The sequence below is a fragment of the Schistocerca cancellata genome, chromosome 2 (assembly GCF_023864275.1).
Source record: "Schistocerca cancellata isolate TAMUIC-IGC-003103 chromosome 2, iqSchCanc2.1, whole genome shotgun sequence".
In the NCBI taxonomy this organism is placed as follows: Eukaryota; Metazoa; Arthropoda; class Insecta; order Orthoptera; family Acrididae; genus Schistocerca; species Schistocerca cancellata.
In genome coordinates this window covers 256,650,281-256,666,323 of record NC_064627.1, presented here as the reverse complement: position 1 = coordinate 256,666,323, position 16,043 = coordinate 256,650,281, and the positions used below count along the sequence as shown (strand labels likewise).

The 16,043-nt window shown below is 42.5% G+C and overlaps 1 protein-coding gene across 1 annotated transcript in view; it reads left to right on the top strand.

Moving 5' to 3' along the window:
• LOC126153038 (uncharacterized) overlaps window positions 1-16,043 on the top strand; it is a 182,617-nt gene that overhangs the window by 69,764 nt on the left and 96,810 nt on the right. Inside the window, exon 4 of the mRNA XM_049916043.1 lies at window positions 10,977-11,206. Coding sequence (XP_049772000.1) covers window positions 10,977-11,206 — 230 coding nt within the window. The remainder of the gene's footprint in view (window positions 1-10,976; window positions 11,207-16,043) is intronic.

Genomic DNA, 16,043 nt, shown 5'->3' with positions numbered 1-16,043 from the left:
GTTTTCCCAAGGACAGCTGTCACAACCAGCTCCTCGGTTAACTCTGAGTGTGAGATGCTGTTTATGAAATGCAGCAGAATCCCATTGGGCCCTTCTTCCCCTCAGTTTCCAAATATCTGTGTCTTTCCAAATTTACTGTTTTCAAAGATATAATACCACAACTGTCAGATGTAGTACACAAAACTCGTTGGTAGATATGAGGAGGAGATAAATTTTGTATATAAGCAAGTAAGATGCAGTTAACTTTTCCCTGTTTGGCTTTCAGAACGAACTTTTTCTTTCCATCAAAGAATGCCTGCACCGCTCTGAGGTGAACGGCTTTATGTACCTCAAAACGTTTTCTCTCCGTATCTTCTTATCTGCGTTTATTTCTTGCTAAAGCGAATCCCCCATTCGAGTCTGCGGGAGGGGACTGCCAACGGGGAGGTTACCATGAGAAAAAGATTGAATAATCCACGAAATGATAACATTCCACGAGTCGGAGCGTGGAATGTCAAAAGCTTGAACGTGGTAGGGAAACTATAAAATCGGAAAAGGAAAGTGCAAAGACTCAATCTGGATATAGTAGGGGCCAGTGAAGTGAAGTGGAAAGAAGACAAGGATTTCTGCTCAGATGCGTACAGGGTAATATCAACAGAAGCAGAGAATGGTATAACGGGAGTAGGATTCGTTATGACTAGGAAGGTAGGGCAGATAGTTTGTTACTGTGAACAGTTCAGTGACAGGGTTAGTCTTATTAGAATCGACAGCAAACCAACACCGACGACAATAGTTGGTATACATGCTGACATCGCAAGCTGAAGATGAAGAGATAAAGAAGGTGTATGAGGATATTGAGATGGTAATACAGTACTAAAGGGATATGAAAATCTAATAGTCATGAGGGACTGGAATGCAGCTGTAGGGGAAGGAGTAGAAGAAAAGGTTACAAGAGAATATGGGCTTGGGACAAGGAATGAGAGAAGAGAAAGATTAATTGAGTTCTGTAACAAACTTCAGCTAGTAATAGCGAATACTCTGTTCAGGAATCACAAGAGGAGGAGGTATACTTGGAAAAGGCCGGATGATACGGGAAGATTTCGGTTAGATTACGTCATGGCCAGACAGATTCCGAAACGAGATACTGGATTGCAAGGCGTACCCAGGAGCAGATGTAGACTCAGATCACAACATAGTAGTGATGAAGAGTAGGCCGAAGTTTAAGACATTCGTCAAAAAGAATTAATACGCAAAGAAGAGGGATACGGAAGTACTAAGGAATGACGAGATACGCTTGAAGTTCTCTAATGCTATAGAGACAGCAATAAGGAATAGCTCAGTAGGCGGTACAGTTCAAGAGGAATGGACATCGCTAAAAAGGGCGATAACAGAAGTTGGGAAGGAAAACGCAGGTACAAAGAAGGTAACAGCGAAGAGACCATCGGTAACAGAAGAAATATTTAAATTTATCGATGAAAGGAAGAAGTACAGACATCTTCCCAGAGACTCAGGAATAGCGAAATGCAAGTCGCTGAGGAATAAAATAAATAGGAAGTGCAGGGAAGCTAAGACAAAATGGCTGCATGAAAAATTTGAAGAAATCGAAAAAGAAATTATTGTCGGTAGGACAGACTCAGCATACAGGAAAGTCAAAACAACCCTCTGTGACGTTAAAAGCAAAGATGACAGTGTTAAGAGTGCAACTGGAATTCCACCGTTAATTGCAGACGAGAGAGCGGATAGGTGGAAAGAATACGTTGAAAGTCTTTATGAGGGGGAAGATTTGTCTGATGTGATAGAAGAAGAAACAGTCGATTTAAAAGAGATAGAGGATCCGGTATTAGAATTTAAGAGAGCTTTGGGGGACTTAAGATCAAATAACGAAAGAGGGATAAATAACATTCCATCAGAATTTCTAAAATCGTTGGGGGAAGTGGCAACAAAACGACTATTCACGTTGGTGTGTAGAATGTATGAGTCTGGTGACATACCATCGGACTTTCGGAAAACAACATCCACACAATTCCGAAGACGGCAAGAGCTGACAAGGGCGAGAATTATCGCACAATCAGCTTAACAGCTCATGAATCCAAGTTGCTTAAAAGAATAATATACAGAAGAATGGAAAAGAAAACTGAGGATGCGCTAAATGACGATCAGTTTGGCTTTAGGAAGTAAAGGCACGAGAGAGGCAATTCTGACGTTGCAGTTAGTAATGGATGCAAGGCTAAAGAAAAATTAAGACACGTTCATAGGATATGCCGACCTGCAAAAAGCTTTCGACAATGTAAAATGGTGCAAGATGTTCGAAATTCTAAGAAAAATAGGGGTAAGCTATAGGGAGACACGGGTCATATACAATATGTACAACAGCCAAGAGGGAATAATAAGAGTGGACGACGAAGAACGAAGTGCTCGTTTTAAAAAGGGTGTGAGACAAGGCTGTAGTCTATCGCGCCTGCTGTTCAATATGTACAGCGAGGAAGCAATGATCGAAATAAAAAAATGGCTCTGAGCACTATGGGACTTAACAGCTGTGGTCATCAGTCCCCTAGAACTTAGAACTACTTAAACGTAACTAACCTAAGGACATCACACACATCCATGCCCGATGCAGGACTCGAACCTGCGACCGTAGCAGTCACACGGTTCCGGACTGCGCGCCTAGAACCGCGAGACCACCGCGGCCGGCTCGAAATAAAAGAAAGGTTCAGGAGTGGCAGTAAACTTCAAGGTGAAGGATATCAATGATACGATTCTCTGATGACATTGCTATCCTGAATGAGAATGAAGAAGGATTACATGGTCTGCTGAATGGAATGAACAGTCTAATGAGTACAGGGTATTGGATTGGGAGTAAATCGAAGAAAGACGAAGGTAATGGGAAGTAGTAAAAATGAGAACAGCGAGAAACTTAATATAAGGATCGATGGTCACCAAGTAGATGAAGTTAAGGAATTCTTCTACGTAGGCAGTAAAATAACGAGTGACAGACGGAGCAAGGAGGACATCAAAAGCAGACTAGCAATGGCAAAAAGGGCATTCCTAGCCAGGAGAAGTCTAGAAATATCAAACATCGACCTTAATTTGAGGAAGGAATTTCTGAGAATGTGCTCCTGGAGTACAGCATTATATGGTAGTGAAACACGAACTGTGGGAAAATCGGAACGAAGAGAATCGAAGCATTTGGGATGTGGTGCTACACACGAATGTTGAAAATTAGGTGGAGTGATAAGGTAAGGAGTGAGGAGGTTCTGTGAAGAATCGGAGAGGAAAGGAATATGTGGAAAACACATGCGACAGGATGACATGACATCTGTTAAAGATATGTCAAGATATTGGTACTAGAGGGAGCCGTACAAGGCAAAAACTGTAGAGGAAGACAAAGATTGGAATACATCTAGCAAATAATAGAAGACGTAGGTTTCAAGTGTTACTCTGAAAAAAAAATGTTCTAATGTGTATGAAATCTTATGGGACATAACTGCTAAGGTCATCAGTCCCTAAGCCTACACACTACTTAACCTAAATTATCCTAACGACAAACACACACGCCCATGCCCGAGGGAGGACTCGAACCTCTGCCGCGATCAGCCGCACAGTCCATGACTGCAGCGCCTAAGACCGCTCGGCTAAGCCCGCGCGGCTGCTACTCATGAAGAGGTTAGCACATGAGAGTAATTCGTGGTGGGCCGCATCAAACCAGTCATAAGACTGATGAACTCCCCCCCCCCAAAAAAAAAATCGAATTCTTTGCAAGTGTCAGATGTAGGATATCCGAAATGGTTGTTGATAGTTTTGGAAATATGCAAAGGTTGAAGGGCACACGTCTCCGATAGGCGTTAAGGAAATCCTTGAGAATGAGGTATTCAAGAGGTATTCTCGCTGATAGCGGCTGTTGGCATTATACGTTTGTGAGTAACTTGAATTTCGGAGCAGAGAAGGACGTGTTAAGGGCCTCAGTAACCTTTAAAAGTTGTTGTAGTGCTTGGCGTGGCAGGTTGGAATGTTTAGGACGATGGTCTGTTGGAGAATTCACACAGTGAATTAAATTATTTTGCGATCTTGTCAATATGTCCCGACTAACACCACGCAAACTTATAAAAACAGTTCCACAAACAGCAACATCTTCTCCTATTACATGCTCGCTGTAGGTGAAAGTCGCGGTCCGAGGTGTCATACCGTTTCCATCCCTGTTCTTGGTCAAAGTTAGCGATAACATGCATGCCTATCAAACCACTGAGATTAGTATCTTGGGCGTCTTTCGACATCATTTTGTTAAAGACTGCAACGATCTTGCGCCGGGCTTCTTCCCCTACTTTCTCAATACAGCGGAGCCTCAAACACCTAGGAAAAACACATAGAAAACAACTTATTATCTTTTTTTAAAAGAAAATGGTTCAAATGGCTCTGAGCACTATGGGACTTAACATCTGAGGTCATCAGTCCCCTAGAACTTAGAACTACTTAAACCTAACTAACCTAAGGACCTCACACACGTCCATGCCTGAAGCAGGATTACAACCTGCGACCGTAGCGGTTGCTCATTTCCATACTGATGCGCCTAGAACCGCTCGGCCACAACGGCCGGCTTATCTTTTAAAGATAAAGTGTTTAGGGATCACACTTTCCTTATATGGTACAGGTATACCACAATCCCAGAAATAACTGGAGGTAGCAATAATCATGAAGGTGGCCATTCGTACGGGTTTTACCGGTACAGTACCGGTTCTTTGATCACTGTCCTGTTTAGTTGTGAAATAAAACCAATAAGCTTGTGAAATGAAAAAATAGTAGGAACCATTAAAGCATCAAATATACATTTTGTTTCGCAAACTTACTTTTATAGTATAAATAAAAGAAGTACATTTTATGGCGTTCTTTCTCTTAAACGTAGAAGAATGGTAAAGACAAATAGAAATAAAACTGACGTCTGAGCTATTTCAAATGTACTAGCTTTAGATTTTTATAAATAGTCACCTTATGATAATATGTGCGATACCAAACAGTAAATACGTGATACTGCAAACCTGCAGTCCTCTCCAGTCATGCGAATTTCCCGGCTTGATGAATGTGTTCTCGACCACGCACTTGGTCATCACGAACTTGACCATCCTTTTTACTCTTCCTTGTTCTTTTCGCGTCCACTCTGGATCATTTGTGTGCACATTAACGTAAAAACTTGAGGAGTCTAACCTAGAAGAACGAGAACGGTTGTAAACAAAGTGTAGCGATCCAGTGGTTTCTCTGGAGTTGAGCTGAGCATCAACAAATAGTGGTGTTCTTGCCAGCAATAGTCCAGACATGTATGGATTTTGCAGAGTCTCCATTTGTTTCTAGGCTTATACACTACAACGTAACTTGATTTGACAGAAGCAATTGTGCAATCACGAGCACAATGCGTGATGGCGCCTCTAAACCTCATTTTTCGATTTTTTTGACTAGTGGGGTTATGCTACCAACCCTTAACACACGCACACACACACATTATTTTAACGGAAGACATTGCAATATCTTGATAACTACATATCGGATATAAAAAAGTCCTCACTCCAATTCGTTTGTCTCGGAGTGATACCACACTCGAGCTGCCACCCCACCCCATGCGTGGGTGTTGGAGTGTCCTTAAAATCTTCAATGGGGACCGCCCTTTTTTATTGCAGAGTACGATTCTACGGCAAAATCTACAAAAGTATTGGCTTAAGCATTTTTCTTCGTTTCTAGACATATGACTGTAATCGGAGGAATAGAAATGGGCACACCATTTACGACATGCTGGTCAACGATCCTTGAATATCCAATGACACGTTGGAACCCATCTCCATGCTACGAGCGTAGGACAGGCAAGTATTTCATAACTTCTAATTGGCTTTACTGGGGTGTAGACAATCCCCAATCGCTACGTTGTATTCCTCCGACATATCGAACAGGGGGCTACTGTATTATGACAGGCAGTACTCTGTGACCACAGCACTCGTATCGTGCAGACGTAGAACAGGTAGCGCTCTAAACATCACAGTACTTGCGCAGTGTTTATTCTATGCGCTCTACCTATGACTTGGAGAACAGATGTGCAAGTGGACGATGAATGTTACAGCCACAGAAGAGAACATTGAAATGATTCTGATTTACAGTGAATGTAGGAGAAATGTTGAGGCTGCTGTCGTCTCGTTTGCTGAGCGTTTTCTTGTTCCTTCTTTTACACAACAGTGAACGCCTTTACGTCTGATGGCAGCGTACGGACCGGCAAAAGGAAACGAAGCAAACGTGATACAGGAGAAGCTAATAAAATAGTTCTACTAGCGGCAGTGCACCACTACACACGGATAAGCACCCGTAAATTACACCGCGATTCCTTTACTTATGTAGGTAGTATTGACACAATACTGCATCGTCATAATTATCATCCAGATGTGTCACTGCATCAAAAAGTTCTTGGCGCCGATTTCCATAACCGGGTAGTGTTTTGTGAATTTGCACGTCTTTACGGAGGTACTATTTTCCGATGAGTCTACTTCCACAAATCCTCATAGTCGTATCGTGCTTTACTGAGGTGTAGACAATCCCCAATGGTTACGGCAAGTTGACCATCAACTACCTTGGTCGATTAACGTATGGTTTCTCATCATGGGGAACAAACTCATTGATCGCATTTTACGAAGGCACTTTGAATGGATGCAAGTATCGAATGTTTTTGGAACGGGAACTACCGGTACTACTGCAGGATGTTGCCCTGGGCGTTCGGCAACATATGTGGTTTCAGCGTGCCGGTTTCCCAGCGCATTAGGCAACTGAAACACGGGAGGTGTTAGACCGTGTTTACACTGGTCGGTGTATCGGTACAGGTGACCATATTAACTGGCCCGCTAGGTAACCGGATTTTACATCGCTGGATTTTTTTCTGTGGAGATATTAAAAGAAAAGGTGTACCAGTACGTGCCAACAGGCCGTGAAGACATGGTCGACCCCATCAGAAACGCCTGTGCTGACATTTCCACAGATATAATTCTGTCCTGTGTAAGATCATTTGAAGCTGGCAGTAGTACGTTTGAATACTTCTCAATTGGAAAAGTAGAGTAGCGTTCGCCTCGAGAAACGGCCACAGCGTCTCGTCGTGTAGTCCTCCGTTCGATATGTCGCAGGAATACAATGCTGCGATTGGGGTTTCCAATTATAAATTAAGAAATACTGGCCTGTCATACCCTCTCAGCACGGTGGTGGTATTCTGGATGCTATTGAATATTCAAGGGGCATTGAGTAGCACGTCGTAAATCACGATTGAGTATCCGTTTTTATTCCTCCGATTACAGCGCCATCTGGGACGAAACGAAGAAAATGCTTTTGACAAAATGTATGCAAATTTTACCCTACAAACGTAATCTGCAATAAAAAACGGTGGTTGCCAATGAAGATTTCAAAATTGCCGCCGGCCATCCAGGGTTGAGGTTGGGGTTGAGGGGGTGTCGAGTGTGGAATCACTGGATGTCGCCTTCGGAGAAAAATAAATGGGAATTACAACTTTTTTTTCATCCGATGGATAGTTTTCGAGATATTTCAATGTGTTGAGTTAAAATGAACACCCTGCATGTGTGTGAGTATACTCATGTGACAAAAATCGGGTTCGATTCCCGGCGGGATCAGGAATTTTCTCTGCCTCGTGATGACTGGGTGTTGTGTGATGTCCTTAGGTTATTTAGGTTTAAGTAGTTCTAAGTTCTAGGGGACTGATGACCATAGATGTTAAGTCCCATAGTGCTCAGAGCCATTTGACAAAAATCATGGAATATCTCCTAATATCGTGTCGGACCTCCTCCTGCCCAGTGTATTACGGCAACTCTACTTGGCATGGACTCATCGAGTCGTTGCAATTCCACTACAGAAATACTGAGCCCTACTGCCTCTAAAGCCGTTCATAAGTGCGAAAGTGTTACTGGTAAGGATGTCGTGCACGACCTGAACTCTATATCATGTCCCATAAATTTTCGACGGGATTCATGTCGGGTGACCTAGGTGGCTAAATCATTCGCTCTAAATGTCCATAATGTTCTTCAAACCAGTCCCAAACAATTGTTGTCCAGTGGCATGATACTATTGTTTGGCAACATGAAGGCTATGAAGGTCTGCGAATAGTCTCCCAGTAGCCGATCGTAACCATTTCCAGCCAATGATCGGCCAGGTGGACCATAAGATCCAGTCCATTCCATATTAACACAGCCTACGTCATTATGGAGCCATCACCAGCTTGCGCAGTACCTTGTTGACAACTTGGGTCCATGGCTTCGTGGGGCTTGCCCCACACTCGAACTCCACCATCAGCTCTTACCAGCTGAAATCGGGACTCATCTAACCAGACCACGGTTTTGATTTCCCAGTCTAGGATAGTCTAAGATCCAACCGATACAGTCATGAACCCAGGAGGGTCGCTGCAGACGACGTCATGGTATTAGAAAAGGCATTCGCGTCACTCATCTGCTGCCGTAGCCAATTAACGCCAAATTTCGCCGCACTGTCGAAGCGAATATGTTCGCGGTACATTCCACATTGGTTTATGCGGTTATTTCACGAAGTGATGCTTGTCTCTTAGCACTGACAACTCTACGAAAACGCCCTTCTCTCGGTCGTTAAGTGCAGGCCGCCAGTCACTGCGTTGTTCTGATATTTGGTATTCTCGGCACACTCTTGACACTGTAGATCTCGGAATATTGAATTTCCTACCGAATTCTGAAATGGAGTGACCCATGCGTCTACCTACGACTATCATTTCTCGTTCAAACTCTGTTAATTCCCGTCGTGAAGTCATAATCACGTCGGAAAGCTTTTCACATAAATCACCTGACTACTCAATGACAGTTCCATCAATGCATTCCCCTTTTATACCTTGTGTACGCGATATTACCGCCATCTGTATGTTTGCATATCGCTATCCCATGACTTTCCACCTCATTGTGTATGGGAGAAACAGATCGTCTAATTTTTTTGTATGTCCATCCTTGTGATTGGAGGTCTGGGGAAATACGGCCGCTCACTATTGCCAGACACTGTATGACGTCATTTATTGCGTGGTTACCGGTTTCGGTGCTTCAGAATCAATTTATGCCTCAAGATGGTGCACTGATGCGCCGGAACTCGTAGCCACACAATAAATCACATCATAAGGACGGCTACGGGCGTTTCATTTTCTTACTATTTGTCTAATGCTTTAATTCCCCTCCCCCCTCCGCCCATGTCGTAGTGAAAACCGACTGTATGAAAGAAAACAAAAATGCACGTTTTCATATTACAGAACAGCATTTTATTCCGCGTTGTCAACTGTAACAGGAAAGCTGTACATTGTTGTTTAAAAAATATAAAGCCTATGCCCATCCAAATGTTTATTAGAGTATCGTATAAAAATCTGAACTAAAGTGCTCAAGAAATTTTCGAGATCCTTGACTATTCCCAAAGTAGTCCATGTTAGAAAGTATCCAGTTCCGTGAATATACAGCAACAACGAATTACTGCCGGAATGGCTAGTTTATGTATAGGGTGCGCATTAATAAAACCGACAAACAGCAGGGACGGTTTCCTGACGTGAAATGGAGGAAAAAAGGTCCTACGAACATATGTCTGGAAATGCATCGCTGCCACGGCACGGCATATGGCGCTGACACATGAAGGTTCCGCTGACCAAGTGCCGTGTCTGTAGCCCACAGATGACGTCTATGGAGACTGATGATGCCAGTTCTGGTAAAGGTTGCTTCGTCGGTAAAGAGGACCGATATCAGAAATCCCATAATTCTTATGGTCTGGTGCAAAAATCATCGACAAATGCTTCCCATAGAGGGAAATCCGTTGCTGATCATCGACTCGTTGCATGTGACAGGGATACGAGTAGCAGAGGTTGTCATCCGGATACACATAACCGTGTTTTGGCTCACATCATTTTGACAGACCACTTTCCTGGAGCTTGTACTAGGGTTCGTCTCAAACTCCTATAAACCCTGTCCACCAGTTCTGGTCTGCCACCATCCTGTACGTTCGATTGCCTGAAAGGACCTATTACCACACAAACACCAAAAATGGCTTGAAATGTTGTGGTTGTGGTCCGGTTCCTTCCAACGCCATAGCGACTTATTCCCGACATAAATGCCGAACCATTCTGCTGCTTGCAGTACGCTGCGTCATTCACGCAGCCTGCAACACACAGGAATACACGGTACTTGGGCAGAACAACTTTCATTCGTCAGCGCCATCTACCGGTGCAACGATGCATTTCGGGACACATGTTCATGGAACATTTCTTCCTACATTTCCAACCAGGAATCCGTACCTGAAATTTGCTGGTTTTATAATGTAACGGATATAAGAGCAGATATTTTTATATGTTGTAGCTTAATAAGTACAGTCTTCTCACAAACATGTCACGAAGGAACACTGCATCGTAATTTGGAATAACACAGGCACTTCAGTATTGCATTACTACCTGATGTTTTCTGCATGGTCGTAACTGCACCATTAAGTGAACTACTCCTAGACCAATCGTTATGGGTCCACACTTTAGCACCTGACCTGGTGCCCAGGGAAAAATAAGCATTGATGGCTTACTCTTGCCACATGTACTTGAGGCACTAACCAACCTAAAAACATACGACTTGTAATGGCTATAATTATTAGTCTGCAAATGGCGTAAATACTGATGTAATGTTGTTCAGTATACACTCCTCAGTCACCATTATAAATATCTGCAATTATGTGTGTGTGAACGCGTGCGCGCGCGCGCGTGTGTGTGTGTATGTGTGTGTGTGTGTGTCTGTCAGTGTGTTTGTTTGGGGGGGGGGGGGGGAAGCGCGAGGGAAATTAATAAAACACTCACTCTTATTACCTGAAAGTGTGATAAATTTCAAACCGTCTAGAATTAGAAAGACCATGCGTATTATTTCAAATCGAACTGTATCCTGGCCTTCGCACTTCCCGATGGTGCACCATTTCATAAAGTTGCCATCTACATTTTTTCACAGATATTCCTACGTCAGGGGATTCAACTCCACGGTGTACTACAGGCGCAAGTGCGGGACTGCCAAGGGCCCGTACGTGCCAGCACTGTATCGCGTTAGGGGTGAAGTAACCTCTTGTTTCGAGTGTCTGCTGTGGAGCGAGATCAGAGCCTTGCAGCCAGTATTCCTGGGATACTGTTGGGCGGAGGTGAATGGAAGATACGTAGACACTAAATATCCAAGGACCTTAGCAGGTATGTGTGCCTTCTGATACAACTTACTGTCTAAAACAGCTCACTATAAATACGAGACATTCTAATACTGCAACTTTTGTGTTCCCTGTGTTGTAGAGTTAAGAATAAGTTAATGAAGTTCGTGAACTGGCTGTTGATTGATAATGAATTTATTTAAGACAACGAAGTTGCAAGATTCGTAACCAAAAAACTTGACTGACCTGCGTGATTGCACAATTAACATAGAAAAATTACTTGCTATTCTCGCACCCAAGCAACCACAATACTTTGAACAGATCTCCACTAGAGAAACATCTTTGGAGTAAACAACAATGGCATTTCTTAATAATTAAACACTAAAATACACTTGAATAATGATATTTATAGGTTTTTTTACTCATAATCTGATACAGTAAAGTTTTTTAAAAGTAATTTCACCTTATTTATTCCTATCTAAACGTTCCCACTTTTCTTGTCCAAATACATGAATATTCATTATAATAACCAAGCTCCAATTTTGTTCAACTTTTTAATATGGAGATTATGACGTCAGAGATGGAGATTAGCTTCTTAAAACAGGCGCCGAGACTTAGCTGGCACCAACGACATAGGTCTTCCCCTACATATCTGTGCTCTACCAACTTCAAAGCCAAACACATACTTCGGAATAAATTTTTATATCAAGCTAACTAATACTGGCTACAGGAAAGGCATCCGGCAGCCCTCTCACACTAACAATGCCACGTCCATAGCAATAAGGCCTACCCCACGTTGAAGAGGGACAACTGCCCAAATAAAATGATGATGTTGTAGCTAACTAATATACATGCTGAAAAACCAACCTTCATACAGATTATTCCAGAAGGAATGACAAATATTTCGGGGGGAGGGGGGGGGGGAAGTATATAATGAACATACTAGCTCAGTGGTAAAATAGGACCTAGTTCAGACTTGTCTGACCACATTAAGAACGTCTGCGCCATCTAACCATTGTGTCGTATAGTGCTGTCCCAATGGATGATGTGGAGGAGGTTTTGGGTACAAAAAGGCGCAGAGTGATGGTTTGAACAATTTATTCATCATCATCATCATCATTTAAGGCTGATTATGCCTTTCAGCGTTCAGTCTGGAGCATAACCCCCCTTATAAAATTCCTCCATGATCCCCTATTCAGTGCTAACATTGGTGCCTCTTCTGACGTTAAACCTATTACTTCTAAATCATTCTTAACAGAATCCAGGTACCTTCTCCTTGGTCTGCCCCGACTCCTCGTACCCTCTACTGCTGAAACCATGAGTCTCTTGCGTAACCTTGCTTCTCCCATGGGTGTAACATGACCCCACCATCTAAGTCTGTTCGCCCTGACTGCTACATCTATAGAGTTCATTCCCAGTTTTTCTTTGATTTCCTCATTGTGGACACCCTCCTGCCATTGTTCCCATCTACTAGTACCTGCAATCATCCTAGCTACTTTCATATCCGTAACCTCAACCTTGTTGATAAGGTAACCTGAATCCACCCAGCTTTCGCTCCCATACAACAAAGTTGGTCGAAAGATTGAACGGTGCACAGATAACTTAGTCTTGGTACTTCTTGCAGAAGAGAGTAGATCGTAGCTGAGCGCTCGCTACATTAGCTTTGCTACACCTCGCTTCCAGTTCTTTCACTATGTTGCCATCCTGTGAGAATATGCATCCTAAGTACTTGAAACCGTCCACCTGTTCTAACTTTGTTCCTCCTATTTGGCACTCAATCCGTTTATATTTCTTTCCCACTGACATTACTTTCGTTTTGTAGATGCTAATCTTCCTACCATAGTCCTTATATTTCTGATCTAGCTCTGAAATATTACTTTGCAAACTTTCAATCGAATCTGCCATCACAACTAAGTCATCCGCATATGCAAGACTGCTTATTTTGTGTTCACATATTTTAATCTCACCCAGCCAGTCTATTGTTTTCAACATATGATCCATAAATAATATGAACAACAGTAGAGACAGGTTGCAGCTACTCTGAACCATGAACTCAATTTACTGTCAACTCTAACTGCTGCCTGACTATCCATGTAAAGACCATTAATTGCTTGCAAAAGTTTGCCTCCTATTCCATAACCTCGTAGAACAGACAATAACTTCCTCCTTGGAACCCGGTCATATGCCTTTTCTAGATCTATAAAGCATAGATACAATTCCCTGTTCCACTCATAACACTTCTCCATTATTTGCCGTAAGCTAAAGATCTGGTCCTGATCTCTAAGAGGCCTAAACCCACACTGATTTCCATCCAATTGGTCCTCAACTAATACTCACATTTTCCTTTGAACAATACCTGAGAAGATTTTACCCACAACGCTGATTAAAGAGATACCTCTGTAGTTGTTACAATCTTTTCTGTTTCCATGTTTAAAGATTGATGTGATTACTGCTTTTGTCCAGTCTGATGGAACCTGTCCCGACTCCCATGCCATTTCAATTACCCTGTGTAGCCATTTAAGACCTGACATTCCACTGTATTTGATGAGTTCCGACTTAATTTCATCCACCCCAGCTGCTTTATTGCACTGCAATCTATTGACCATTTTCTCCACTTCCTCAAATGTGATCCTATTTCCATCATAATTTCTATCCCATTCCACCTCGAAATCTGAAACATTACTGATCGTATTTTACCTACATTGAGCAACTCTTCAAAATATTCCCTCCATCTGCCCAAGGCATCCACAGGATTCACCAGCAGTTTTCCTGACCTGTCCAACATACTTGTCATTTCCTTCTTACCTCCCTTTCGAAGACTGCTAATTACACTCCAGAATCGTTTTCCAGCAGCTTGACCCATAGTCTCCAATCTGTTTCCAAAGTCTTCCAAAGATTTCTTCTTGGATGCTGCAATTATCTTTTTGGCTTTGTTTCTTTCTTCAACATAACTTTCTCTGTCTACCTGAGTTCTAGTATATAGCCATTTTTGATACGCCTTCTTTTTCCTTTTACAGGCTGCCTTGACTGTGTCATTCCACCAAGCTGTTTGCTTCATCCTACTTTTACACACTACTGTTCCAAGACATTCTTTAGCCACTTCTAGTACTGTGTCCCTTTACCTTGTCCATTCCTTTTCCAATGACTGTAATTGACTACATTCAACTAACTGGTACCTTTCTGAGGTCGATGTTATGTACTTGTTCCTGATTTCCTTATCCTGAAGTTTCTCCACTCTTATCCTCCTACTTATGGACCTGACCTCCAATTTATTACTTTAAAAAAATTTACCAGATTAAAATCCACAGATGCAATTTAAGTTAGGATTTCTTGAATATGAGCCATAAGTTTTGAAATCGTATACATTAATAACAGGTTTGCCCAAACAAAACGTTTTACATTCCGTCCAGTAAACAGTGGCTGACTCTTTCATGTTCCGTTTGATCCTCTGGTCGGTATACGACATGCTTCAGGCCACAGCGTTGCCGCACGAGAGACTAGACAAGCTGATTACTGTTTAGATCCCCACAATACGCTCAACTGCAAAGAAAACCGTACTAATATCATGCCACACAATCGGCGATCATGAACACCGGTTGACTACCGTGTCGGCACTCGCCTAATATGTACGTATATCAAAATGGTCACAGTTTCTAAGCACTATAAATAATCCCCCAAAATCTTAATTAACTACTGCCATAATAACAACGGGTACCAACACTGGCCACAGTGCCATGTAAGCCAGCAGATAGCTTACACTCTTAATCTTACACTATTCTAAAAGTCTTAATAATATTTAGAATTAAAGCAGCACGACCCCTTGGACACAGTGGTGCATCAATTTAGACTGGTCAGGCTCTTTTTCTCCAGTACTTCGGCAGTTATTTACAATACTTATTTTGCAACTTGTAGCTGGAGTCGGCCCAAACAAACGCTGCTCACCACATCCTTAATGCGATGCCCAAAGTTGATGGAAAGCATCGGTTTGTTTACCGTTGTAAACAAAATGAGTGGAGTTTACATGCCCATACGACAGAGTGTTACCAAATTAGTCTAGTTTTATTTTCGTTTTATTGGTACTTATGAAAAGAACAGTAAAACGCCGGTAGTGACGAGTACTCCAACAGCAAAAGCGCCGCTCACTGTTACCCCTATACACCAGCGCGTTGCTGAATCGTTGCTGCAGTACTGATTATTCATCGTGTTTCACTGATCCTGTTAATACATAAAATCATTTTCTTTGAACAGTGAAAGAAACCGACGCATTCCGTCGACGCTGGGAGTGATATGAAAGACAAATGAACAGGATTTCTTTGGGCTGACATCAGCTAGATGTTGCAAAAAAGAATTTGGATATATCTGCCGAAACACCAGAGAATATGCGCCTGACGACCAATAGGAGAGAAATCAATCTCATTCATAAGGCAAACGGAAAAGTACAAACGGTAACGTCAAACGAGCTTAGTGTAACTCGACACGACTGCAAGATCAGTGCAATGTACAGAAGAGTGCACAGTGTTCCCTCCCACCCCTACAGAGAGCAACACTCGCACAGCTCTAATCACAGCGATGATAACACCCTCTTATCGCAGCAACATAGCACAGTACATATTAATTCAAGCTGCATTAGTCAAGCACCGCTGCACATACCGTACGTAAACACATGGTGGATTTTACTCTCCATGAAACAGAAAGCAAATGGAAGGTATACTCCATTGCCGTAACATCTATTTAAAACAGATAACGTGCCATGTCCACACATTGTCCGACTTCGTCATTCAATTGAGCAGACTCAGTCCTTCACGCAGTCCCACAAACATGTATCATCGCTAATGTCGCCATCGAGCACAAGCTGGCAGATTTCCTTTCCAAACTACACAGTA